The sequence below is a fragment of the Ascaphus truei genome, chromosome 14, assembly GCF_040206685.1.
Source record: "Ascaphus truei isolate aAscTru1 chromosome 14, aAscTru1.hap1, whole genome shotgun sequence".
NCBI classification, from domain to species: domain Eukaryota; kingdom Metazoa; phylum Chordata; class Amphibia; order Anura; family Ascaphidae; genus Ascaphus; species Ascaphus truei.
In genome coordinates, this window is record NC_134496.1 from 6888018 (window position 1) to 6915777 (window position 27760).

General features: G+C 55.5%; 1 protein-coding gene across 10 annotated transcripts in view; it reads right to left on the reverse strand.

The window, feature by feature from the left end:
• The window catches only part of DGKD (diacylglycerol kinase delta), a 193499-nt gene that overhangs the window by 65077 nt on the left and 100662 nt on the right, over positions 1 to 27760 (reverse strand). For all 10 annotated transcript variants that reach the window (XR_012787927.1, XR_012787928.1, XM_075569618.1 and 7 more), the window contains 2 exons: positions 1561 to 1660; positions 980 to 1235 (listed from right to left, as the gene is read on the reverse strand). Coding sequence is in view for 8 of the 10 variants with exons in the window: in XM_075569618.1 (XP_075425733.1) it covers positions 980 to 1235; positions 1561 to 1660 (356 nt within the window). In the remaining 2 variants the exon portion in view is untranslated. The remainder of the gene's footprint in view (positions 1 to 979; positions 1236 to 1560; positions 1661 to 27760) is intronic.

Consider the following 27760-nt stretch of genomic DNA (forward strand, 5'->3'; position numbering starts at 1 on the left):
TAGTATAAGCAGGGGGTAATGTTTCTTCACAATATACAAAGTCTGTGCTTCTGTTTAAATGTAGTTGTCTTACATCTATCTTCCTCCACGAGGAAGCATTCTGCACTGGCGCATCAGGGGAAAACAGTGCAAAAAGTACAAACAAACAGAGCACTGACCTGATTTCCCTACAAACGTTTAAGGATTCCACTAGTTGCATCCATGACATCATCAGCGTTCCCTTTCTCCTTTAAAAGTAGCACCTCCTGCTTCTCTGCATACAGGTGGGTGGTCCTTCTGGAACGACGTCTATCCGGATGGCCCCAGACACTCCCCGCCGGCCAGCATAGCAGGTCGCATGGAGGTTCCCGGCAGCAAAGTGCAGGGGAATGCCCACCCTCGTAGCGGTCTGCGCACCTATGGCAGGAGCGCAGGGTTTCTGGTTGGTCCACGCAGGCGGAGGGATCCCGGCAGGACGGCACTTTGGCGGCCCAAATTTGTGAGGGAGGGATGGGGTGAGGCGTTCCTAGGCCCCCTACAGATGGCACACTGGTGGTCCAAACAACCCTATTCCTATCACATCCCATAGGACAAGAAGAAACTGGCGTTGGGAGGAAGGACACCGTTTTCTTCTTGTCTTATCCCTACGAGAGGAATAACACACTGGTGGCTGATGCCGTGTGGGACGCAAAGGAAATAAGAGTTCTTCCTAAATGGAATCATAGTGTACAAAGCTGTTGAAACCTCGTAGATGACTTCAAGGGTACTGAAGAAGACATGTAGAAGAAAACGATTAGGCTTTGAAAGCTCTGTGCATTATGATATCTCATCTATGATGACCACTAATGTTGGTCTCCTAAAAGAAATCACAACCTACAACAAATCTAGAAGTTACCCACCGAACGCAGATCAGCATCAGTCCTAACAGACAAGCCAGTGCCGGACTAGTCCTTCCGCAGTCTCCGATCCCAAAATTGCCCACACATCAGCACCATCTTACCTTTCTCTGCCTGCTCTATAATCTGTCGGATGGCTTTCTTCAGGCTGTTGGCTCTTAGCATGAGCTGTTCGCGTGGCCGGAAGCTCCGAGCACGGCCTGGGGAAGGTGACACCACCAAGGGATACGCGACTGTCTCCGAGGCTTCCTCCGCCTCCTCGCTGATGGTAGGAGGGGGCTGAGATGGAATTGAGGTAGCCTGAGATTCCTCACTCAGAGTCTTCAGAAGAGAGTCCAGTTTCTCTCTTAGCAAAGAGCACTGCAGGAGGGAGGAGAGACACAGCTGACACGGAGAGGAGAGACATGTTGGACAAGGAGACGTTGTAGGAAATGAAGGTGTTAATATAGATTTTCATCTTCCGCCCCCCTCCCTCCCACTACATATTATCAATGTACAGCAAAACCAAGCATGACTAGAAATGAGTCCCAGGAAACATTAAAAAGAACAAATAATAACATCAACATAGAGGATGATTCTGACTGCCCATCCCTACTACTCTCAGTCCCCTCCAACGTGCATCCTACTCGGGGAAGACTGTTCTAATTTTAGGTCAGAAGACCAGAGAGTCAGTGAGAGAAAGTACCTTTCCTGCCATGGTTTCCGACTCCTCGCAGCTCTCTGTCATTCTTTCGTAAGCTTTGCCAACACGCGCAACAAAATCCTTCACTGTCTCACACAGGACCCTGAGGAGAGACCGAACAACACGCTGGTCACTGCCGGTCACTGTGTCCAAACACGCCGATCACTCCCGGTCACTGTGTCCCAACACGCCGATCACTCCCAGTCCCAACACGCCGATCACTCCCGGTCCCAACACGCTGATCACTCCCGGTCCCAACACGCCGATCACTCCCGGTCCCAACACGCTGAACACTCCCGGTCCCAACACGCCGATCACTCCCGGTCCCAACACGCCGATCACTCCCGGTCCCAACACGCCGATCACTCCCGGTCCCAACACGCCGATCACTCCCGGTCCCAACACGCTGATCACTCCCGGTCCCAACACGCCGATCACTCCCGGTCCAAACACGCCGATCACTCCCGGTACCAACACGCCGATCACTCCCGGTACCAACACGCCGATCACTCCCGGTACCGACACGCCGATCACTCCCGGTCCCGACACGCCGATCACTCCCGGTCCCGACACGCCGATCACTCCCGGTCCCGACACGCCGATCACTCCCGGTCCCGACACGCCGATCACTCCCGGTCCCGACACGCCGATCACTCCCGGTCCCGACACGCCGATCACTCCCGGTCCCGACACGCCGATCACTCCCGGTCCCGACACGCCGATCACTCCCGGTCCCGACACGCCGATCACTCCGAGTCCCAACACGCCGATCACTCCCTGTCCCAACACGCCGATCACTCCGAGTCCCAACACGCCGATCACTCCCTGTCCCAACACACCGATCACTACCGGTCCCAACACGCCGATCACTCCCGGTCCCAACACGCCGATCACTTCCGGTAACAACACGCCGATCACTCCCGGTCCCAACACGCCGATCACTCCCGGTCACTGAGTAATAGGAAAGGATGCACAGCACGCTGATCCCTCCCAGTCACTGAATAACAGGAAAGGATGCACAGCACGCTGATCCCTCCCAGTCACTGAGTAACAGGATGCACAGCACGCTGATCCCTCCCGGTCATTGAGTAACAGGATGCACAGCACGCTGATCCCTCCCGGTCGCTGAATAACAGGAAAGGATGCACAGCACGCTGATCTCTCCCGGTCACTGAATAACAGGAAAGGATGCACAGCACGCTGATCCCTCCCGGTCACTGAGTAACAGGTTGCACAGCACGCTGATCCCTCCCGGTCATTGAGTAACAGGATGCACAGCACGCTGATCCCTCCCGGTCGCTGAATAACAGGAAAGGATGCACAGCACGCTGATCTCTCCCGGTCACTGAATAACAGGAAAGGATGCACAGCACGCTGATCCCTCCCAGTCACTGAGTAACAGGATGCACAGCACGCTAATCACTCCCGGGCACTGAGTTACAGGAAAGGATGCACAGCACGCTGATCCCTCCCGGTCACTGAGTAACAGGTTGCACAGCACGCTGATCCCTCCCGGTCATTGAGTAACAGGATGCACAGCACGCTGATCCCTCCCGGTCGCTGAATAACAGGAAAGGATGCACAGCACGCTGATCCCTCCCGGGAACTGAGTAACAGGAAAGGATGCACAGCACGCTGATCCCTCCCGGGCACTGAGTAACAGGAAAGGATGCACAGCACGCTGATCCCTCCCGGTCACTGAGTAACAGGAAAGGATGCACAGCACGCTGATCTCTCCGTGTCACTGAGTAACAGGAAAGGATGCACAGCACGCTGATCTCTCCCGGTCACTGAGTAACAGGAAAGGATGCACAGCACGCTGATCTCTCCCGGTCACTGAGTAACAGGAAAGGATGCACAGCACACTGATCTCTCCCGGTCACTGAGTAACAGGATGCACAGCACGCTGATCTCTCCCGGTCACAACACGCTGATCTCTCCCGGTCACTGAGTAACAGGAAAGGATGCACAGCACGCTGATCTCTCCCGGTCACTGAGTAACAGGAAAGGATGCACAGCACGCTGATCCCTCCCGGTCGCTGAATAACAGGAAAGGATGCACAGCACGCTGATCCCTCCCGGGCACTGAGTAACAGGAAAGGATGCACAGCACGCTGATCCCTCCCGGGCACTGAGTAACAGGATGCACAGCACGCTGATCTCTCCCGGTCACTGAGTAACAGGAAAGGATGCACAGCACGCTGATCTCTCCCGGTCACTGAGTAACAGGAAAGGATGCACAGCACGCTGATCTCTCCCGGTCACTGAATAACAGGAAAGGATGCACAGCACGCTGATCCCTCCCGGTCACTGAGTAACAGGATGCACAGCACGCTGATCCCTCCCGGTCACTGAGTAACAGGAAAGGATGCACAGCATGCTGATCTTTCCCGGTCACTGAGTAACAGGAAAGGATGCACAGCACGCTGATCTCTCCCGGTCACTGAGTAACAGGAAAGGATGCACAGCACGCTGATCTCTCCCGGTCACTGAGTAACAGGAAAGGATGCACAGCACGCTGATCTCTCCCGGTCACTGAGTAACAGGAAAGGATGCACAGCACGCTGATCTCTCCCTGTCACTGAGTAACAGGAAAGGATGCACAGCACGCTGATCTCTCCCGGTCACTGAGTAACAGGAAAGGATGCACAGCACGCTGATCCCTCCCAGTCACTGAGTAACAGGATGCACAGCACGCTGATCTCTCCCGGTCACTGAGTAACAGGAAAGGATGCACAGCACGCTGATCTCTCCCGGTCACTGAGTAACAGGAAAGGATGCACAGCACGCTGATCTCTCCCGGTCACTGAATAACAGGAAAGGATGCACAGCACGCTGATCCCTCCCGGTCACTGAGTAACAGGATGCACAGCACGCTGATCCCTCCCGGTCACTGAGTAACAGGATGCACAGCACGCTGATCACTCCCGGTCCAAACACGCCGATCACTCCCGGTCCCAACACGCCGATCACTCCCGGTCCCAACACGCCGATCACTCCCGGTCCCAACATGCCGATCACTCCCGGTCCCAACACGCCAATCACTCCCGGTCCCAACACGCCGATCACTCCCGGTCCCGACACGCCGATCACTCCCGGTCCCGACACGCCGATCACTCCGAGTCCCAACACGCCGATCACTCCCTGTCCCAACACGCCGATCACTCCCGGTCCCAACACGCCGATCACTCCCGATCCAAACACGCTGATCACTCCCGGTCCCAACACGCCGATCACTCCCGGTCCCAACACGCCGATCACTCCCGGTCCAAACACGCCGATCACTCCCGGTCCCAACACGCCGATCACTCCCGGTCCCAACACGCCGATCACTCCCGGTCCCAACATGCCGATCACTCCCGGTCCCAACACGCCAATCACTCCCGGTCCCAACACGCCGATCACTCCCGGTCCCAACACGCCGATCACTCCCGGTCCCAACACGCCGATCACTCCCGGTCCCAACACGCCGATCACTTCCGGTAACAACACGCCAATCACTCCCGGTCCCAACACACAGATCACTCCCGGTCACTGAGTAATAGGAAAGGATGCACAGCACGCTGATCCCTCCCAGTCACTGAATAACAGGAAAGGATGCACAGCACGTTGATCCCTCCCAGTCACTGAGTAACAGGATGCACAGCACGCTGATCCCTCCCGGTCATTGAGTAACAGGATGCACAGCACGCTGATCCCTCCCGGTCGCTGAATAACAGGAAAGGATGCACAGCACGCTGATCTCTCCCGGTCACTGAATAACAGGAAAGGATGCACAGCACGCTGATCCCTCCCGGTCACTGAGTAACAGGTTGCACAGCACGCTGATCCCTCCCGGTCATTGAGTAACAGGATGCACAGCACGCTGATCCCTCCCGGTCGCTGAATAACAGGAAAGGATGCACAGCACGCTGATCTCTCCCGGTCACTGAATAACAGGAAAGGATGCACAGCACGCTGATCCCTCCCAGTCACTGAGTAACAGGATGCACAGCACGCTAATCACTCCCGGGCACTGAGTTACAGGAAAGGATGCACAGCACGCTGATCCCTCCCGGTCACTGAGTAACAGGTTGCACAGCACGCTGATCCCTCCCGGTCATTGAGTAACAGGATGCACAGCACGCTGATCCCTCCCGGTCGCTGAATAACAGGAAAGGATGCACAGCACGCTGATCCCTCCCGGGAACTAAGTAACAGGAAAGGATGCACAGCACGCTGATCCCTCCCGGGCACTGAGTAACAGGAAAGGATGCACAGCACGCTGATCCCTCCCGGTCACTGAGTAACAGGAAAGGATGCACAGCACGCTGATCTCTCCGTGTCACTGAGTAACAGGAAAGGATGCACAGCACGCTGATCTCTCCCGGTCACTGAGTAACAGGAAAGGATGCACAGCACGCTGATCTCTCCCGGTCACTGAGTAACAGGAAAGGATGCACAGCACACTGATCTCTCCCGGTCACTGAGTAACAGGATGCACAGCACGCTGATCTCTCCCGGTCACAACACGCTGATCTCTCCCGGTCACTGAGTAACAGGAAAGGATGCACAGCACGCTGATCTCTCCCGGTCACTGAGTAACAGGAAAGGATGCACAGCACGCTGATCTCTCCCGGTCACTGAGTAACAGGAAAGGATGCACAGCACGCTGATCTCTCCCGGTCACTGAGTAACAGGAAAGGATGCACAGCACGCTGATCTCTCCCTGTCACTGAGTAACAGGAAAGGATGCACAGCACGCTGATCTCTCCCGGTCACTGAGTAACAGGAAAGGATGCACAGCACGCTGATCTCTCCCGGTCACTGAATAACAGGAAAGGATGCACAGCACACTGATCTCTCCCAGTCACTGAGTAACAGGATGCACAGCACGCTGATCCCTCCCAGTCACTGAGTAACAGGATGCACAGCACGCTGATCCCTCCCGGTCGCTGAATAACAGGAAAGGATGCACAGCACGCTGATCCCTCCCGGGCACTGAGTAACAGGAAAGGATGCACAGCACGCTGATCCCTCCCGGGCACTGAGTAACAGGATGCACAGCATGCTGATCTTTCCCGGTCACTGAGTAACAGGAAAGGATGCACAGCACGCTGATCTCTCCCGGTCACTGAGTAACAGGAAAGGATGCACAGCACGCTGATCTCTCCCGGTCACTGAGTAACAGGAAAGGATGCACAGCACGCTGATCTCTCCCGGTCACTGAGTAACAGGAAAGGATGCACAGCACGCTGATCTCTCCCTGTCACTGAGTAACAGGAAAGGATGCACAGCACGCTGATCTCTCCCGGTCACTGAGTAACAGGAAAGGATGCACAGCACGCTGATCCCTCCCAGTCACTGAGTAACAGGATGCACAGCACGCTGATCTCTCCCGGTCACTGAGTAACAGGAAAGGATGCACAGCACGCTGATCTCTCCCGGTCACTGAATAACAGGAAAGGATGCACAGCACGCTGATCCCTCCCGGTCACTGAGTAACAGGATGCACAGCACGCTGATCCCTCCCGGTCACAGAGTAACAGGAAAGGATGCACAGCACGCTGATCCCTCCCGGTCGCTGAATAACAGGAAAGGATGCACAGCACGCTGATCCCTCCCGGGCACTGAGTAACAGGAAAGGATGCACAGCACGCTGATCCCTCCCGGCCACTGAGTAACAGGAAAGGATGCACAGCACGCTGATCCCTCCCGGTCACTGAGTAACAGGATGCACAGCATGCTGATCTTTCCCGGTCACTGAGTAACAGGAAAGGATGCACAGCACGCTGATCTCTCCCGGTCACTGAGTAACAGGAAAGGATGCACAGCACGCTGATCTCTCCCGGTCACTTAGTAACAGGATGCACAGCACGCTGATCTCTCCCGGTCACAACACGCTGATCTCTCCCGGTCACTGAGTAACAGGAAAGGATGCACAGCACGCTGATCTCTCCCGGTCACTGAGTAACAGGAAAGGATGCACAGCACGCTGATCTCTCCCGGTCACTGAGTAACAGGAAAGGATGCACAGCACGCTGATCTCTCCCGGTCACTGAGTAACAGGAAAGGATGCACAGCACGCTGATCTCTCCCGGTCACTGAGTAACAGGAAAGGATGCACAGCACGCTGATCTCTCCCGGGCACTGAGTAACAGGAAAGGATGCACAGCACGCTGATCTCTCCCGGTCACTGAGTAACAGGAAAGGATGCACAGCACGCTGATCTCTCCCGGTCACTGAGTAACAGGAAAGGATGCACAGCACGCTGATCTCTCCCGGTCACTGAGTAACAGGAAAGGATGCACAGCACGCTGATCTCTCCCGGTCACTGAGTAACAGGAAAGGATGCACAGCACGCTGATCTCTCCCGGTCACTGAGTAACAGGAAAGGATGCACAGCACGCTGATCTCTCCCGGTCACTGAGTAACAGGAAAGGATGCACAGCACGCTGATCTCTCCCTGTCACTGAGTAACAGGAAAGGATGCACAGCACGCTGATCTCTCCCGGTCACAACACGCTGATCTCTCCCGGTCACTGAGTAACAGGAAAGGATGCACAGCACGCTGATCTCTCCCGGTCACTGAGTAACAGGAAAGGATGCACAGCACGCTGATCTCTCCCGGTCACTGAGTAACAGGAAAGGATGCACAGCACGCTGATCTCTCCCGGTCACTGAGTAACAGGAAAGGATGCACAGCACGCTGATCTCTCCCGGTCACTGAGTAACAGGAAAGGATGCACAGCACGCTGATCTCTCCCGGTCACTGAGTAACAGGAAAGGATGCACAGCACGCTGATCTCTCCCGGTCACTGAGTAACAGGAAAGGATGCACAGCACGCTGATCTCTCCCGGTCACTGAGTAACAGGAAAGGATGCACAGCACGCTGATCTCTCCCGGTCACTGAGTAACAGGAAAGGATGCACAGCACGCTGATCTCTCCCGGTCACTGAGTAACAGGAAAGGATGCACAGCACGCTGATCTCTCCCTGTCACTGAGTAACAGGAAAGGATGCACAGCACGCTGATCTCTCCCGGTCACTGAGTAACAGGAAAGGATGCACAGCACGCTGATCTCTCCCGGTCACTGAGTAACAGGATGCACAGCACGCTGATCTCTCCCGGTCACAACACGCTGATCTCTCCCGGTCACTGAGTAACAGTAAAGGATGCACAGCACGCTGATCTCTCCCGGTCACTGAGTAACAGGAAAGGATGCACAGCACGCTGATCTCTCCCGGTCACTGAGTAACAGGAAAGGATGCACAGCACGCTGATCTCTCCCGGTCACTGAGTAACAGGAAAGGATGCACAGCACGCTGATCTCTCCCGGTCACTGAGTAACAGGAAATGATGCACAGCACGCTGATCTCTCCCGGTCACTGAGTAACAGGAAAGGATGCACAGCACGCTGATCTCTCCCGGTCACTGAGTAACAGGAAAGGATGCACAGCACGCTGATCTCTCCCGGTCACTGAGTAACAGGAAAGGATGCACAGCACGCTGATCTCTCCCGGTCACTGAGTAACAGGAAAGGATGCACAGCACGCTGATCTCTCCCTGTCACTGAGTAACAGGAAAGGATGCACAGCACGCTGATCTCTCCCGGTCACTGAGTAACAGGAAAGGTTGCACAGCATGCTGATCTCTCCCGGTCACTGAGTAACAGTATGCACAGCACGCTGATCTCTCCCGGTCACTGAGTAACAGGAAAGGATGCACAGCACGCTGATCCCTCCCGGTCACTGAGTAACAGGAAAGGATGCACAGCACGCTGATCTCTCCCGGTCACTGAGTAACAGGATGCACAGCACGCTGATCTCTCCCGGTCACTGAGTAACAGGAAAGGATGCACAGCACGCTGATCTCTCCCGGTCACTGAGTAACAGGAAAGGATGCACAGCACGCTGATCACTCCCGGTCACTGAGTAACAGGAAAGGATGCACAGCACGCTGATCACTCCCGGTCACTGAGTAACAGGATGCACAGCACGCTGATCTCTCCCGGTCACTGAGTAACAGGAAAGGATGCACAGCACGCTGATCTCTCCCGGTCACTGAGTAACAGGAAAGGATGCACAATACGCTGATCTCTCCCGGTCACTGAGTAAAAGGAAAGGAGATGCACAGCACGCTGATCCCTCCCGGTCACTGAGTAACAGGAAAGGATGCACAGCACGCTGATCACTCCCGGTCACTGAGTAACAGGAAAGGATGCACAGCACGCTGATCACTCCCGGTCACTGAGTAACAGGATGCACAGCACGCTGATCTCTCCCGGTCACTGAGTAACAGGAAAGGATGCACAGCACGCTGATCTCTCCCGGTCACTGAGTAACAGGAAAGGATGCACAATACGCTGATCTCTCCCGGTCACTGAGTAAAAGGAAAGGAGATGCACAGCACGCTGATCCCTCCCGGTCACTGAGTAACAGGAAAGGATGCACAGCACGCTGATCCCTCCCAGTCACTGAGTAACAGGAAAGGATGCACAGCACGCTGATCTCTCCCGGTCACTGAGTAACAGGAAAGGATGCACAGCACGCTGATCACTCCCGGTCACTGAGTAACAGGAAAGGATGCACAGCACGCTGATCTCTCCCGGTCACTGAGTAACAGGAAAGGATGCACAGCACGCTGATCTCTCCCGGTCACTGAGTAACAGGAAAGGATGCACAGCACGCTGATCCCTCCCGATCACTGAGTAACAGGAAACGATGTACAGCACGCTGATCCCTCCCGGTCACTGAGTAACAGGAAAGGATGCACAGCACGCTGATCCCTCCCGGTCACTGAGTAACAGGATGCACAGCATGCTGATCTCTCCCGATCACTGAGTAACAGGAAAGGATGCACAGCACGCTGATCTCTCCCGGTCACTGAGTAACAGGAAAGGATGCACAGCACGCTGATCACTCCCGGTCACTGAGTAACAGGAAAGGATGCACAGCACGCTGATCTCTCCCGGTCACGGAGTAACAGGAAAGGATGCACAGTACGCTGATCTCTCCCTGTCACTGAGTAACAGGAAAGGAGATGCACAGCACGCTGATCCCTCCCGGTCACTGAGTAACAGGAAAGGATGCACAGCACGCTGATCTCTCCCGGTCACTGAGTAACAGGAAAGGATGCACAGCACGCTGATCTCTCCCGGTCACTGAGTAACAGGAAAGGGTGCACAGCACGCTGATCACTCCCGGTCACTGAGTAACAGGAAAGGATGCACAGCACGCTGATCTCTCCCGGTCACTGAGTAACAGGAAAGGATGCACAGCACGCTGATCTCTCCCAGTCACTGAGTAACAGGAAAGGATGCACAGCACGCTGATCCCTCCCGGTCACTGAGTAACAGGAAAGGATGCACAGCACGCTGTCCCTCCCGGTCACTGAGTAACAGGAAAGGATGCACAGCACGCTGATCTCTCCCGGTCACTGAGTAACAGGATGCACAGCACGCTGATCTCTCCCGGTCACTGAGTAACAGGAAAGGATGCACAGCACGCTGATCTCTCCCGGTCACAACACGCTGATCTCTCCCGGTCACTGAGTAACAGGAAAGGATGCACAGCACGCTGATCTCTCCCGGTCACTGAGTAACAGGAAAGGATGCACAGCACGCTGATCACTCCCGGTCACTGAGTAACAGGATGCACAGCACGCTGATCTCTCCCGGTCACTGAGTAACAGGAAAGGATGCACAGCATGCTGATCTCTCCCGGTCACTGAGTAACAGGAAAGGATGCACAGCACGCTGATCTCTCCCGGTCACTAAGTAACAGGAAAGGATGCACAGCACGCTGATCTCTCCCGATCAATGAGTAACAGGAAAGGATGCACAGCACGCTGATCTCTCCCGGTCACTGAGTAACAGGATGCACAGCACGCTGATCTCTCCCGGTCACTGAGTAACAGGATGCACAGCACGCTGATCTCTCCCGGTCACTGAGTAAAAGGAAAGGAGATGCACAGCACGCTGATCCCTCCCGGTCACTGAGTAACAGGAAAGGATGCACAACACGCTGATCTCTCCCGGTCACTGAGTAACAGGAAAGGATGCACAGCACGCTGATCTCTCCCGGTCACTGAGTAACAGGAAAGGATGCACAACACGCTGATCTCTCCCGGTCACTGAGTAACAGGAAAGGATGCACAGCACGCTGATCTCTCCCGGTCACTGAGTAACAGGAAAGGATGCACAGCACGCTGATCACTCCCGGTCACTGAGTAACAGGAAAGGATGCACAGCACGCTGATCCCTCCCAGTCACTGAGTAACAGGAAAGGATGCAGAGCACGCTGAACTCTCCCGGTCACTGAGTAACAGGAAAGGATGCACAGCACGCTGATCACTCCCGGTCACTGAGTAACAGGATGCACAGAACGCTGATCTCTCCCGATCACTGAGTAACAGGAAAGGATGCACAGCACGCTGATCTCTCCCGGTCACTGAGTAACAGGAAAGGATGCACAGCACGCTGATCACTCCCGGTCACTGAGTAACAGGAAAGGATGCACAGCACGCTGATCTCTCCCGGTCACTGAGTAACAGGAAAGGATGCACAGCACGCTGATCCCTCCCGGTCACTGAGTAACAGGAAAGGATGCACAGCACGCTGATCCCTCCCGGTCACTGAGTAACAGGATGCACAGCACGCTGATCTCTCCCGGTCACTGAGTAACAGGAAAGGATGCACAGCACGCTGATCACTCCCGGTCACTGAGTAACAGGATGCACAGCACGCTGATCTCTCCCGGTCACTGAGTAACAGGAAAGGATGCACAGCACGCTGATCTCTCCCGGTCACTGAGTAACAGGAAAGGATGCACAGCACGCTGATCCCTCCCAGTCACTGAGTAACAGGATGCACAGCACGCTGATCTCTCCCGGTCACTGAGTAACAGGAAAGGATGCACAGCACGCTGATCTCTCCCGGTCACTGAGTAACAGGAAAGGATGCACAGCACGCTGATCTCTCCCGGTCACTGAATAACAGGAAAGGATGCACAGCACTCTGATCCCTCCCGGTCCAAACACGCCGATCACTCCCGGTCCCAACACGCCGATCACTCCCGGTCCCAACACGCCGATCACTCCCGGTCCCAACATGCCGATCACTCCCGGTCCCAACACGCCAATCACTCCCGGTCCCAACACGCCGATCACTCCCGGTCCCGACACGCCGATCACTCCCGGTCCCGACACGCCGATCACTCCGAGTCCCAACACGCCGATCACTCCCTGTCCCAACACGCCGATCACTCCCGGTCCCAACACGCCGATCACTCCCGATCCAAACACGCTGATCACTCCCGGTCCCAACACGCCGATCACTCCCGGTCCCAACACGCCGATCACTCCCGGTCCAAACACGCCGATCACTCCCGGTCCCAACACGCCGATCACTCCCGGTCCCAACACGCCGATCACTCCCGGTCCCAACATGCCGATCACTCCCGGTCCCAACACGCCAATCACTCCCGGTCCCAACACGCCGATCACTCCCGGTCCCAACACGCCGATCACTCCCGGTCCCAACACGCCGATCACTCCCGGTCCCAACACGCCGATCACTTCCGGTAACAACACGCCGATCACTCCCGGTCCCAACACGCCGATCACTCCCGGTCACTGAGTAATAGGAAAGGATGCACAGCACGCTGATCCCTCCCAGTCACTGAATAACAGGAAAGGATGCACAGCACGCTGATCCCTCCCAGTCACTGAGTAACAGGATGCACAGCACGCTGATCCCTCCCGGTCATTGAGTAACAGGATGCACAGCACGCTGATCCCTCCCGGTCGCTGAATAACAGGAAAGGATGCACAGCACGCTGATCTCTCCCGGTCACTGAATAACAGGAAAGGATGCACAGCACGCTGATCCCTCCCGGTCACTGAGTAACAGGTTGCACAGCACGCTGATCCCTCCCGGTCATTGAGTAACAGGATGCACAGCACGCTGATCCCTCCCGGTCGCTGAATAACAGGAAAGGATGCACAGCACGCTGATCTCTCCCGGTCACTGAATAACAGGAAAGGATGCACAGCACGCTGATCCCTCCCAGTTACTGAGTAACAGGATGCACAGCACGCTAATCACTCCCGGGCACTGAGTTACAGGAAAGGATGCACAGCACGCTGATCCCTCCCGGTCACTGAGTAACAGGTTGCACAGCACGCTGATCCCTCCCGGTCATTGAGTAACAGGATGCACAGCACGCTGATCCCTCCCGGTCGCTGAATAACAGGAAAGGATGCACAGCACGCTGATCCCTCCCGGGAACTGAGTAACAGGAAAGGATGCACAGCACGCTGATCCCTCCCGGGCACTGAGTAACAGGAAAGGATGCACAGCACGCTGATCCCTCCCGGTCACTGAGTAACAGGAAAGGATGCACAGCACGCTGATCTCTCCGTGTCACTGAGTAACAGGAAAGGATGCACAGCACGCTGATCTCTCCCGGTCACTGAGTAACAGGAAAGGATGCACAGCACGCTGATCTCTCCCGGTCACTGAGTAACAGGAAAGGATGCACAGCACGCTGATCTCTCCCGGTCACTGAATAACAGGAAAGGATGCACAGCACGCTGATCTCTCCCGGTCACTGAGTAACAGGAAAGGATGCACAGCACGCTGATCTCTCCCGGTCACTGAGTAACAGGAAAGGATGCACAGCACGCTGATCTCTCCCTGTCACTGAGTAACAGGAAAGGATGCACAGCACGCTGATCCCTCCCGGTCACTGAGTAACAGGAAAGGATGCACAGCACGCTGATCTCTCCCGGTCACTGAGTAACAGGAAAGGATGCACAGCACGCTGATCTCTCCCGGTCACTGAGTAACAGGAAAGGGTGCACAGCACGCTGATCACTCCCGGTCACTGAGTAACAGGAAAGGATGCACAGCACGCTGATCTCTCCCGGTCACTGAGTAACAGGAAAGGATGCACAGCACGCTGATCTCTCCCAGTCACTGAGTAACAGGAAAGGATGCACAGCACGCTGATCCCTCCCGGTCACTGAGTAACAGGAAAGGATGCACAGCACGCTGTCCCTCCCGGTCACTGAGTAACAGGAAAGGATGCACAGCACGCTGATCTCTCCCGGTCACTGAGTAACAGGATGCACAGCACGCTGATCTCTCCCGGTCACTGAGTAACAGGAAAGGATGCACAGCACGCTGATCTCTCCCGGTCACAACACGCTGATCTCTCCCGGTCACTGAGTAACAGGAAAGGATGCACAGCACGCTGATCTCTCCCGGTCACTGAGTAACAGGAAAGGATGCACAGCACGCTGATCACTCCCGGTCACTGAGTAACAGGATGCACAGCACGCTGATCTCTCCCGGTCACTGAGTAACAGGAAAGGATGCACAGCATGCTGATCTCTCCCGGTCACTGAGTAACAGGAAAGGATGCACAGCACGCTGATCACTCCTGGTCTCTGAGTAACAGGAAAGGATGCACAGCACGCTGATCTCTCCCGGTCACTAAGTAACAGGAAAGGATGCACAGCACGCTGATCTCTCCCGATCAATGAGTAACAGGAAAGGATGCACAGCACGCTGATCTCTCCCGGTCACTGAGTAACAGGATGCACAGCACGCTGATCTCTCCCGGTCACTGAGTAACAGGATGCACAGCACGCTGATCTCTCCCGGTCACTGAGTAAAAGGAAAGGAGATGCACAGCACGCTGATCCCTCCCGGTCACTGAGTAACAGGAAAGGATGCACAACACGCTGATCTCTCCCGGTCACTGAGTAACAGGAAAGGATGCACAGCACGCTGATCTCTCCCGGTCACTGAGTAACAGGAAAGGATGCACAACACGCTGATCTCTCCCGGTCACTGAGTAACAGGAAAGGATGCACAGCACGCTGATCTCTCCCGGTCACTGAGTAACAGGAAAGGATGCACAGCACGCTGATCACTCCCGGTCACTGAGTAACAGGAAAGGATGCACAGCACGCTGATCCCTCCCAGTCACTGAGTAACAGGAAAGGATGCAGAGCACGCTGAACTCTCCCGGTCACTGAGTAACAGGAAAGGATGCACAGCACGCTGATCACTCCCGGTCACTGAGTAACAGGATGCACAGAACGCTGATCTCTCCCGATCACTGAGTAACAGGAAAGGATGCACAGCACGCTGATCTCTCCCGGTCACTGAGTAACAGGAAAGGATGCACAGCACGCTGATCACTCCCGGTCACTGAGTAACAGGAAAGGATGCACAGCACACTGATCTCTCCCGGTCACTGAGTAACAGGAAAGGATGCACAGCACGCTGATCCCTCCCGGTCACTGAGTAACAGGAAAGGATGCACAGCACGCTGATCCCTCCCGGTCACTGAGTAACAGGATGCACAGCACGCTGATCTCTCCCGGTCACTGAGTAACAGGAAAGGATGCACAGCACGCTGATCACTCCCGGTCACTGAGTAACAGGATGCACAGCACGCTGATCTCTCCCGGTCACTGAGTAACAGGAAAGGATGCACAGCACGCTGATCTCTCCCGGTCACTGAGTAACAGGAAAGGATGCACAGCACGCTGATCCCTCCCAGTCACTGAGTAACAGGATGCACAGCACGCTGATCTCTCCCGGTCACTGAGTAACAGGAAAGGATGCACAGCACGCTGATCTCTCCCGGTCACTGAGTAACAGGAAAGGATGCACAGCACGCTGATCTCTCCCGGTCACTGAATAACAGGAAAGGATGCACAGCACTCTGATCCCTCCCGGTCCAAACACGCCGATCACTCCCGGTCCCAACACGCCGATCACTCCCGGTCCCAACACGCCGATCACTCCCGGTCCCAACATGCCGATCACTCCCGGTCCCAACACGCCAATCACTCCCGGTCCCAACACGCCGATCACTCCCGGTCCCGACACGCCGATCACTCCCGGTCCCGACACGCCGATCACTCCGAGTCCCAACACGCCGATCACTCCCTGTCCCAACACGCCGATCACTCCCGGTCCCAACACGCCGATCACTCCCGATCCAAACACGCTGATCACTCCCGGTCCCAACACGCCGATCACTCCCGGTCCCAACACGCCGATCACTCCCGGTCCAAACACGCCGATCACTCCCGGTCCCAACACGCCGATCACTCCCGGTCCCAACACGCCGATCACTCCCGGTCCCAACATGCCGATCACTCCCGGTCCCAACACGCCAATCACTCCCGGTCCCAACACGCCGATCACTCCCGGTCCCAACACGCCGATCACTCCCGGTCCCAACACGCCGATCACTCCCGGTCCCAACACGCCGATCACTTCCGGTAACAACACGCCGATCACTCCCGGTCCCAACACGCCGATCACTCCCGGTCACTGAGTAATAGGAAAGGATGCACAGCACGCTGATCCCTCCCAGTCACTGAATAACAGGAAAGGATGCACAGCACGCTGATCCCTCCCAGTCACTGAGTAACAGGATGCACAGCACGCTGATCCCTCCCGGTCATTGAGTAACAGGATGCACAGCACGCTGATCCCTCCCGGTCGCTGAATAACAGGAAAGGATGCACAGCACGCTGATCTCTCCCGGTCACTGAATAACAGGAAAGGATGCACAGCACGCTGATCCCTCCCGGTCACTGAGTAACAGGTTGCACAGCACGCTGATCCCTCCCGGTCATTGAGTAACAGGATGCACAGCACGCTGATCCCTCCCGGTCGCTGAATAACAGGAAAGGATGCACAGCACGCTGATCTCTCCCGGTCACTGAATAACAGGAAAGGATGCACAGCACGCTGATCCCTCCCAGTTACTGAGTAACAGGATGCACAGCACGCTAATCACTCCCGGGCACTGAGTTACAGGAAAGGATGCACAGCACGCTGATCCCTCCCGGTCACTGAGTAACAGGTTGCACAGCACGCTGATCCCTCCCGGTCATTGAGTAACAGGATGCACAGCACGCTGATCCCTCCCGGTCGCTGAATAACAGGAAAGGATGCACAGCACGCTGATCCCTCCCGGGAACTGAGTAACAGGAAAGGATGCACAGCACGCTGATCCCTCCCGGGCACTGAGTAACAGGAAAGGATGCACAGCACGCTGATCCCTCCCGGTCACTGAGTAACAGGAAAGGATGCACAGCACGCTGATCTCTCCGTGTCACTGAGTAACAGGAAAGGATGCACAGCACGCTGATCTCTCCCGGTCACTGAGTAACAGGAAAGGATGCACAGCACGCTGATCTCTCCCGGTCACTGAGTAACAGGAAAGGATGCACAGCACGCTGATCTCTCCCGGTCACTGAATAACAGGAAAGGATGCACAGCACGCTGATCTCTCCCGGTCACTGAGTAACAGGAAAGGATGCACAGCACGCTGATCTCTCCCGGTCACTGAGTAACAGGAAAGGATGCACAGCACGCTGATCTCTCCCTGTCACTGAGTAACAGGAAAGGATGCACAGCACGCTGATCCCTCCCGGGCACTGAGTAACAGGAAAGGATGCACAGCACGCTGATCCCTCCCGGGCACTGAGTAACAGGATGCACAGCATGCTGATCTTTCCCGGTCACTGAGTAACAGGAAAGGATGCACAGCACGCTGATCTCTCCCGGTCACTGAGTAACAGGAAAGGATGCACATCACGCTGATCACTCCCGGTCACTGAGTAACAGGAAAGGATGTACAGCACGCTGATCCCTCCCGGTCGCTGAATAACAGGAAAGGATGCACAACACGCTGATCTCTCCCGGTCACTGAGTAACAGGAAAGGATGCACAGCACGCTGATCCATCCCGGTCACTGAGTAACAGGAAAGTATGCACAGCACGCTGATCCCTCCCGGTCACTGAGTAACAAAATGCACAGCACGCTGATCCCTCCCGGTCACTGATTAACAGGATGCACAGCACGCTGATCCCTCCCGGTCACTGAGTAACAGGAAAGGATGCACAGCATGCTGATCCCTCCTGGTCACTGAGTAACAGGAAAGGATGCACAGCACGCTGATCCCTCCCGGTCACTGAGTAACAGGAAAGGATGCACAGCACGCTGATCTCTCCCGGTCACTGAGTAACAGGAAAGGATGCACAGCACGCTGATCCCTCCCGGTCACTGAGTAACAGGATGCACAGCACGCTGATCCCTCCCGGTCACAGAGTAACAGGAAAGGATGCACAGCATGCTGATCCCTCCCAGTCACTGAGTAACAGGAAAGGATGCACAGCATGCTGATCTCTCCCGGTCACTGAGTAACAGGAAAGGAGATGCACAGCACGCTGATCTCTCCCGGTCACTGAGTAACAGGAAAGGATGCACAGCACACTGATCTCTCCCGGTCACTGAGTAACAGGATGCACAGCACGCTGATCACTCCCGGTCACTGAGTAACAGGATGCACAGCACGCTGATCCCTCCCGGTCACTGAGTAACAGGATGCACAGCACGCTGATCTCTCCCAGTCACTGAGTAACAGGAAAGGATGCACAGCACGCTGATCCCTCCCGGTCACTGAGTAACAGGAAAGGATGCACAGCACGCTGATCTCTCCCGGTCACTGAGTAACAGGAAAGGATGCACAGCACGCTGATCCCTCCCGGTCACTGAGTAACAGGAAAGGATGCACAGCACGCTGATCTCTCCCGGTCACTGAGTAACAGGAAAGGATGCACAGCACGCTGATCTCTCCCGGTCACTGAGTAACAGGAAAGGATGCACAGCACGCTGATCTCTCCCTGTCACTGAGTAACAGGAAAGGATGCACAGCACGCTGATCTCTCCCGGTCACAACACGCTGATCTCTCCCGGTCACTGAGTAACAGGAAAGGATGCACAGCACGCTGATCTCTCCCGGTCACTGAGTAACAGGAAAGGATGCACAGCACGCTGATCTCTCCCGGTCACTGAGTAACAGGAAAGGATGCACAGCACGCTGATCTCTCCCGGTCACTGAGTAACAGGAAAGGATGCACAGCACGCTGATCTCTCCCGGTCACTGAGTAACAGGAAAGGATGCACAGCACGCTGATCTCTCCCGGTCACTGAGTAACAGGAAAGGATGCACAGCACGCTGATCTCTCCCGGTCACTGAGTAACAGGAAAGGATGCACAGCACGCTGATCTCTCCCGGTCACTGAGTAACAGGAAAGGATGCACAGCACGCTGATCTCTCCCGGTCACTGAGTAACAGGAAAGGATGCACAGCACGCTGATCTCTCCCGGTCACTGAGTAACAGGAAAGGATGCACAGCACGCTGATCTCTCCCTGTCACTGAGTAACAGGAAAGGATGCACAGCACGCTGATCTCTCCCGGTCACTGAGTAACAGGAAAGGTTGCACAGCATGCTGATCTCTCCCGGTCACTGAGTAACAGCATGCACAGCACGCTGATCTCTCCCGGTCACTGAGTAACAGGAAAGGATGCACAGCACGCTGATCTCTCCCGGTCACAACACGCTGATCTCTCCCGGTCACTGAGTAACAGGAAAGGATGCACAGCACGCTGATCCCTCCCGGTCACTGAGTAACAGGAAAGGATGCACAGCACGCTGATCTCTCCCGGTCACTGAGTAACAGGAAAGGATGCACAGCACGCTGATCCCTCCCGGTCACTGAGTAACAGGATGCACAGCATGCTGATCTCTCCCGGTCACTGAGTAACAGGAAAGGATGCACAGCACGCTGATCTCTCCCGGTCACTGAGTAACAGGAAAGGATGCACAGCACGCTGATCTCTCCCGGTCACTGAGTAACAGGATGCACAGCACGCTGATCTCTCCCGGTCACAACACGCTGATCTCTCCCGGTCACTGAGTAACAGTAAAGGATGCACAGCACGCTGATCTCTCCCGGTCACTGAGTAACAGGAAAGGATGCACAGCACGCTGATCTCTCCCGGTCACTGAGTAACAGGAAAGGATGCACAGCACGCTGATCTCTCCCGGTCACTGAGTAACAGGAAAGGATGCACAGCACGCTGATCTCTCCCGGTCACTGAGTAACAGGAAATGATGCACAGCACGCTGATCTCTCCCGGTCACTGAGTAACAGGAAAGGATGCACAGCACGCTGATCTCTCCCGGTCACTGAGTAACAGGAAAGGATGCACAGCACGCTGATCTCTCCCGGTCACTGAGTAACAGGAAAGGATGCACAGCACGCTGATCTCTCCCGGTCACTGAGTAACAGGAAAGGATGCACAGCACGCTGATCTCTCCCTGTCACTGAGTAACAGGAAAGGATGCACAGCACGCTGATCTCTCCCGGTCACTGAGTAACAGGAAAGGTTGCACAGCATGCTGATCTCTCCCGGTCACTGAGTAACAGTATGCACAGCACGCTGATCTCTCCCGGTCACTGAGTAACAGGAAAGGATGCACAGCACGCTGATCCCTCCCGGTCACTGAGTAACAGGAAAGGATGCACAGCACGCTGATCTCTCCCGGTCACTGAGTAACAGGATGCACAGCACGCTGATCTCTCCCGGTCACTGAGTAACAGGAAAGGATGCACAGCACGCTGATCTCTCCCGGTCACTGAGTAACAGGAAAGGATGCACAGCACGCTGATCACTCCCGGTCACTGAGTAACAGGAAAGGATGCACAGCACGCTGATCACTCCCGGTCACTGAGTAACAGGATGCACAGCACGCTGATCTCTCCCGGTCACTGAGTAACAGGAAAGGATGCACAGCACGCTGATCTCTCCCGGTCACTGAGTAACAGGAAAGGATGCACAATACGCTGATCTCTCCCGGTCACTGAGTAAAAGGAAAGGAGATGCACAGCACGCTGATCCCTCCCGGTCACTGAGTAACAGGAAAGGATGCACAGCACGCTGATCCCTCCCAGTCACTGAGTAACAGGAAAGGATGCACAGCACGCTGATCCCTCCCGGTCACTGAGTAACAGGAAAGGATGCACAGCACGCTGATCTCTCCCGGTCACTGAGTAACAGGAAAGGATGCACAGCACGCTGATCTCTCCCGGTCACTGAGTAACAGGATGCACAGCACGCTGATCCCTCCCGGTCACTGAGTAACAGGAAAGGATGCACAGCACGCTGATCCCTCCCAGTCACTGAGTAACAGGAAAGGATGCACAGCACGCTGATCCCTCCCGGTCACTGAGTAACAGGAAAGGATGCACAGCACGCTGATCTCTCCCGGTCACTGAGTAACAGGAAAGGATGCACAGCACGCTGATCTCTCCCGGTCACTGAGTAACAGGAAAGGATGCACAGCACGCTGATCTCTCCCGGTCACTGAGTAACAGGAAAGGATGCACAGCACGCTGATCACTCCCGGTCACTGAGTAACAGGAAAGGATGCACAGCACGCTGATCTCTCCCAGTCACTGAGTAACAGGAAAGGATGCACAGCACGCTGATCTCTCCCGGTCACTGAGTAATAGGAAAGGAGATGCACAGCACGCTGATCCCTCCCGGTCACTGAGTAACAGGAAAGGATGCACAGCATGCTGATCCCTCCCAGTCACTGAGTAACAGGAAAGGATGCACAGCACGCTGATCTCTCCCGGTCACTGAGTAACAGGAAAGGATGCACAGCACGCTGATCACTCCCGGTCACTGAGTAACAGGAAAGGATGCACAGCACGCTGATCCCTCCCGGTCACTGAGTAACAGGAAAGGATGCACAGCACGCTGATCTCTCCCGATCACTGAGTAACAGGAAACGATGTACAGCACGCTGATCCCTCCCGGTCACTGAGTAACAGGAAAGGATGCACAGCACGCTGATCCCTCCCGGTCACTGAGTAACAGGATGCACAGCATGCTGATCTCTCCCGATCACTGAGTAACAGGAAAGGATGCACAGCACGCTGATCTCTCCCGGTCACTGAGTAACAGGAAAGGATGCACAGCACGCTGATCTCTCCCGGTCACTGAGTAACAGGAAAGGATGCACAGCACGCTGATCTCTCCCGGTCACTGAGTAACAGGAAAGGATGCACAGCACGCTGATCCCTCCCGATCACTGAGTAACAGGAAAGGATGCACAGCACGCTGATCTCTCCCGGTCACGGAGTAACAGGAAAGGATGCACAGTACGCTGATCTCTTCCTGTCACTGAGTAACAGGAAAGGAGATGCACAGCACGCTGATCCCTCCCGGTCACTGAGTAACAGGAAAGGATGCACAGCACGCTGATCTCTCCCGGTCACTGAGTAACAGGAAAGGATGCACAGCACGCTGATCTCTCCCGGTCACTGAGTAACAGGAAAGGGTGCACAGCACGCTGATCACTCCCGGTCACTGAGTAACAGGAAAGGATGCACAGCACGCTGATCTCTCCCGGTCACTGAGTAACAGGAAAGGATGCACAGCACGCTGATCTCTCCCAGTCACTGAGTAACAGGAAAGGATGCACAGCACGCTGATCCCTCCCGGTCACTGAGTAACAGGAAAGGATGCACAGCACGCTGTCCCTCCCGGTCACTGAGTAACAGGAAAGGATGCACAGCACGCTGATCTCTCCCGGTCACTGAGTAACAGGATGCACAGCACGCTGATCTCTCCCGGTCACTGAGTAACAGGAAAGGATGCACAGCACGCTGATCTCTCCCGGTCACAACACGCTGATCTCTCCCGGTCACTGAGTAACAGGAAAGGATGCACAGCACGCTGATCTCTCCCGGTCACTGAGTAACAGGAAAGGATGCACAGCACGCTGATCACTCCCGGTCACTGAGTAACAGGATGCACAGCACGCTGATCTCTCCCGGTCACTGAGTAACAGGAAAGGATGCACAGCATGCTGATCTCTCCCGGTCACTGAGTAACAGGAAAGGATGCACAGCACGCTGATCACTCCTGGTCTCTGAGTAACAGGAAAGGATGCACAGCACGCTGATCTCTCCCGGTCACTAAGTAACAGGAAAGGATGCACAGCACGCTGATCTCTCCCGATCAATGAGTAACAGGAAAGGATGCACAGCACGCTGATCTCTCCCGGTCACTGAGTAACAGGATGCACAGCACGCTGATCTCTCCCGGTCACTGAGTAACAGGATGCACAGCACGCTGATCTCTCCCGGTCACTGAGTAAAAGGAAAGGAGATGCACAGCACGCTGATCCCTCCCGGTCACTGAGTAACAGGAAAGGATGCACAACACGCTGATCTCTCCCGGTCACTGAGTAACAGGAAAGGATGCACAGCACGCTGATCTCTCCCGGTCACTGAGTAACAGGAAAGGATGCACAACACGCTGATCTCTCCCGGTCACTGAGTAACAGGAAAGGATGCACAGCACGCTGATCTCTCCCGGTCACTGAGTAACAGGAAAGGATGCACAGCACGCTGATCACTCCCGGTCACTGAGTAACAGGAAAGGATGCACAGCACGCTGATCCCTCCCAGTCACTGAGTAACAGGAAAGGATGCAGAGCACGCTGAACTCTCCCGGTCACTGAGTAACAGGAAAGGATGCACAGCACGCTGATCACTCCCGGTCACTGAGTAACAGGATGCACAGAACGCTGATCTCTCCCGATCACTGAGTAACAGGAAAGGATGCACAGCACGCTGATCTCTCCCGGTCACTGAGTAACAGGAAAGGATGCACAGCACGCTGATCACTCCCGGTCACTGAGTAACAGGAAAGGATGCACAGCACGCTGATCTCTCCCGGTCACTGAGTAACAGGAAAGGATGCACAGCACGCTGATCCCTCCCGGTCACTGAGTAACAGGAAAGGATGCACAGCACGCTGATCCCTCCCGGTCACTGAGTAACAGGATGCACAGCACGCTGATCTCTCCCGGTCACTGAGTAACAGGAAAGGATGCACAGCACGCTGATCACTCCCGGTCACTGAGTAACAGGATGCACAGCACGCTGATCTCTCCCGGTCACTGAGTAACAGGAAAGGATGCACAGCACGCTGATCTCTCCCGGTCACTGAGTAACAGGAAAGGATGCACAGCACGCTGATCCCTCCCAGTCACTGAGTAACAGGATGCACAGCACGCTGATCTCTCCCGGTCACTGAGTAACAGGAAAGGATGCACAACACGCTGATCTCTCCCGGTCACTGAGTAACAGGAAAGGATGCACAGCACGCTGATCTCTCCCGGTCACTGAATAACAGGAAAGGATGCACAGCACTCTGATCCCTCCCGGTCCAAACACGCCGATCACTCCCGGTCCCAACACGCCGATCACTCCCGGTCCCAACACGCCGATCACTCCCGGTCCCAACATGCCGATCACTCCCGGTCCCAACACGCCAATCACTCCCGGTCCCAACACGCCGATCACTCCCGGTCCCGACACGCCGATCACTCCCGGTCCCGACACGCCGATCACTCCGAGTCCCAACACGCCGATCACTCCCTGTCCCAACACGCCGATCACTCCCGGTCCCAACACGCCGATCACTCCCGATCCAAACACGCTGATCACTCCCGGTCCCAACACGCCGATCACTCCCGGTCCCAACACGCCGATCACTCCCGGTCCAAACACGCCGATCACTCCCGGTCCCAACACGCCGATCACTCCCGGTCCCAACACGCCGATCACTCCCGGTCCCAACACGCCGATCACTCCCGGTCCCAACACGCCGATCACTTCCGGTAACAACACGCCGATCACTCCCGGTCCCAACACGCCGATCACTCCCGGTCACTGAGTAATAGGAAAGGATGCACAGCACGCTGATCCCTCCCAGTCACTGAATAACAGGAAAGGATGCACAGCACGCTGATCCCTCCCAGTCACTGAGTAACAGGATGCACAGCACGCTGATCCCTCCCGGTCATTGAGTAACAGGATGCACAGCACGCTGATCCCTCCCGGTCGCTGAATAACAGGAAAGGATGCACAGCACGCTGATCTCTCCCGGTCACTGAATAACAGGAAAGGATGCACAGCACGCTGATCCCTCCCGGTCACTGAGTAACAGGTTGCACAGCACGCTGATCCCTCCCGGTCATTGAGTAACAGGATGCACAGCACGCTGATCCCTCCCGGTCGCTGAATAACAGGAAAGGATGCACAGCACGCTGATCTCTCCCGGTCACTGAATAACAGGAAAGGATGCACAGCACGCTGATCCCTCCCAGTTACTGAGTAACAGGATGCACAGCACGCTAATCACTCCCGGGCACTGAGTTACAGGAAAGGATGCACAGCACGCTGATCCCTCCCGGTCACTGAGTAACAGGTTGCACAGCACGCTGATCCCTCCCGGTCATTGAGTAACAGGATGCACAGCACGCTGATCCCTCCCGGTCGCTGAATAACAGGAAAGGATGCACAGCACGCTGATCCCTCCCGGGAACTGAGTAACAGGAAAGGATGCACAGCACGCTGATCCCTCCCGGGCACTGAGTAACAGGAAAGGATGCACAGCACGCTGATCCCTCCCGGTCACTGAGTAACAGGAAAGGATGCACAGCACGCTGATCTCTCCGTGTCACTGAGTAACAGGAAAGGATGCACAGCACGCTGATCTCTCCCGGTCACTGAGTAACAGGAAAGGATGCACAGCACGCTGATCTCTCCCGGTCACTGAGTAACAGGAAAGGATGCACAGCACGCTGATCTCTCCCGGTCACTGAATAACAGGAAAGGATGCACAGCACGCTGATCTCTCCCGGTCACTGAGTAACAGGAAAGGATGCACAGCACGCTGATCTCTCCCGGTCACTGAGTAACAGGAAAGGATGCACAGCACGCTGATCTCTCCCTGTCACTGAGTAACAGGAAAGGATGCACAGCACGCTGATCCCTCCCGGGCACTGAGTAACAGGAAAGGATGCACAGCACGCTGATCCCTCCCGGGCACTGAGTAACAGGATGCACAGCATGCTGATCTTTCCCGGTCACTGAGTAACAGGAAAGGATGCACAGCACGCTGATCTCTCCCGGTCACTGAGTAACAGGAAAGGATGCACATCACGCTGATCTCTCCCGGTCACTGAGTAACAGGAAAGGATGCACAGCACGCTGATCCATCCCGGTCACTGAGTAACAGGAAAGTATGCACAGCACGCTGATCCCTCCCGGTCACTGAGTAACAAAATGCACAGCACGCTGATCCCTCCCGGTCACTGATTAACAGGATGCACAGCACGCTGATCCCTCCCGGTCACTGAGTAACAGGAAAGGATGCACAGCATGCTGATCCCTCCTGGTCACTGAGTAACAGGAAAGGATGCACAGCACGCTGATCCCTCCCGGTCACTGAGTAACAGGAAAGGATGCACAACACGCTGATCTCTCCCGGTCACTGAGTAACAGGAAAGGATGCACAGCACGCTGATCCATCCCGGTCACTGAGTAACAGGAAAGTATGCACAGCACGCTGATCCCTCCCGGTCACTGAGTAACAAAATGCACAGCACGCTGATCCCTCCCGGTCACTGATTAACAGGATGCACAGCACGCTGATCCCTCCCGGTCACTGAGTAACAGGAAAGGATGCACAGCATGCTGATCCCTCCTGGTCACTGAGTAACAGGAAAGGATGCACAGCACGCTGATCCCTCCCGGTCACTGAGTAACAGGAAAGGATGCACAGCACGCTGATCTCTCCCGTCACTGAGTAACAGGAAAGGATGCACAGCACGCTGATCCCTCCCGGTCACTGAGTAACAGGAAAGGATGCACAGCACGCTGATCCCTCCCGGTCACTGAGTAACAGGATGCACAGCACGCTGATCTCTCCCGGTCACTGAGTAACAGGAAAGGATGCACAGCACGCTGATCCCTCCCGGTCACTGAGTAACAGGATGCACAGCACGCTGATCCCTCCCGGTCACAGAGTAACAGGAAAGGATGCACAGCATGCTGATCCCTCCCAGTCACTGAGTAACAGGAAAGGATGCACAGCATGCTGATCTCTCCCGGTCACTGAGTAACAGGAAAGGAGATGCACAGCACGCTGATCTCTCCCGGTCACTGAGTAACAGGAAAGGATGCACAGCACACTGATCTCTCCCGGTCACTGAGTAACAGGATGCACAGCACGCTGATCACTCCCGGTCACTGAGTAACAGGATGCACAGCACGCTGATCCCTCCCGGTCACTGAGTAACAGGATGCACAGCACGCTGATCTCTCCCAGTCACTGAGTAACAGGAAAGGATGCACAGCACGCTGATCCCTCCCGGTCACTGAGTAACAGGAAAGGATGCACAGCACGCTGATCTCTCCCGGTCACTGAGTAACAGGAAAGGATGCACAGCACGCTGATCCCTCCCGGTCACT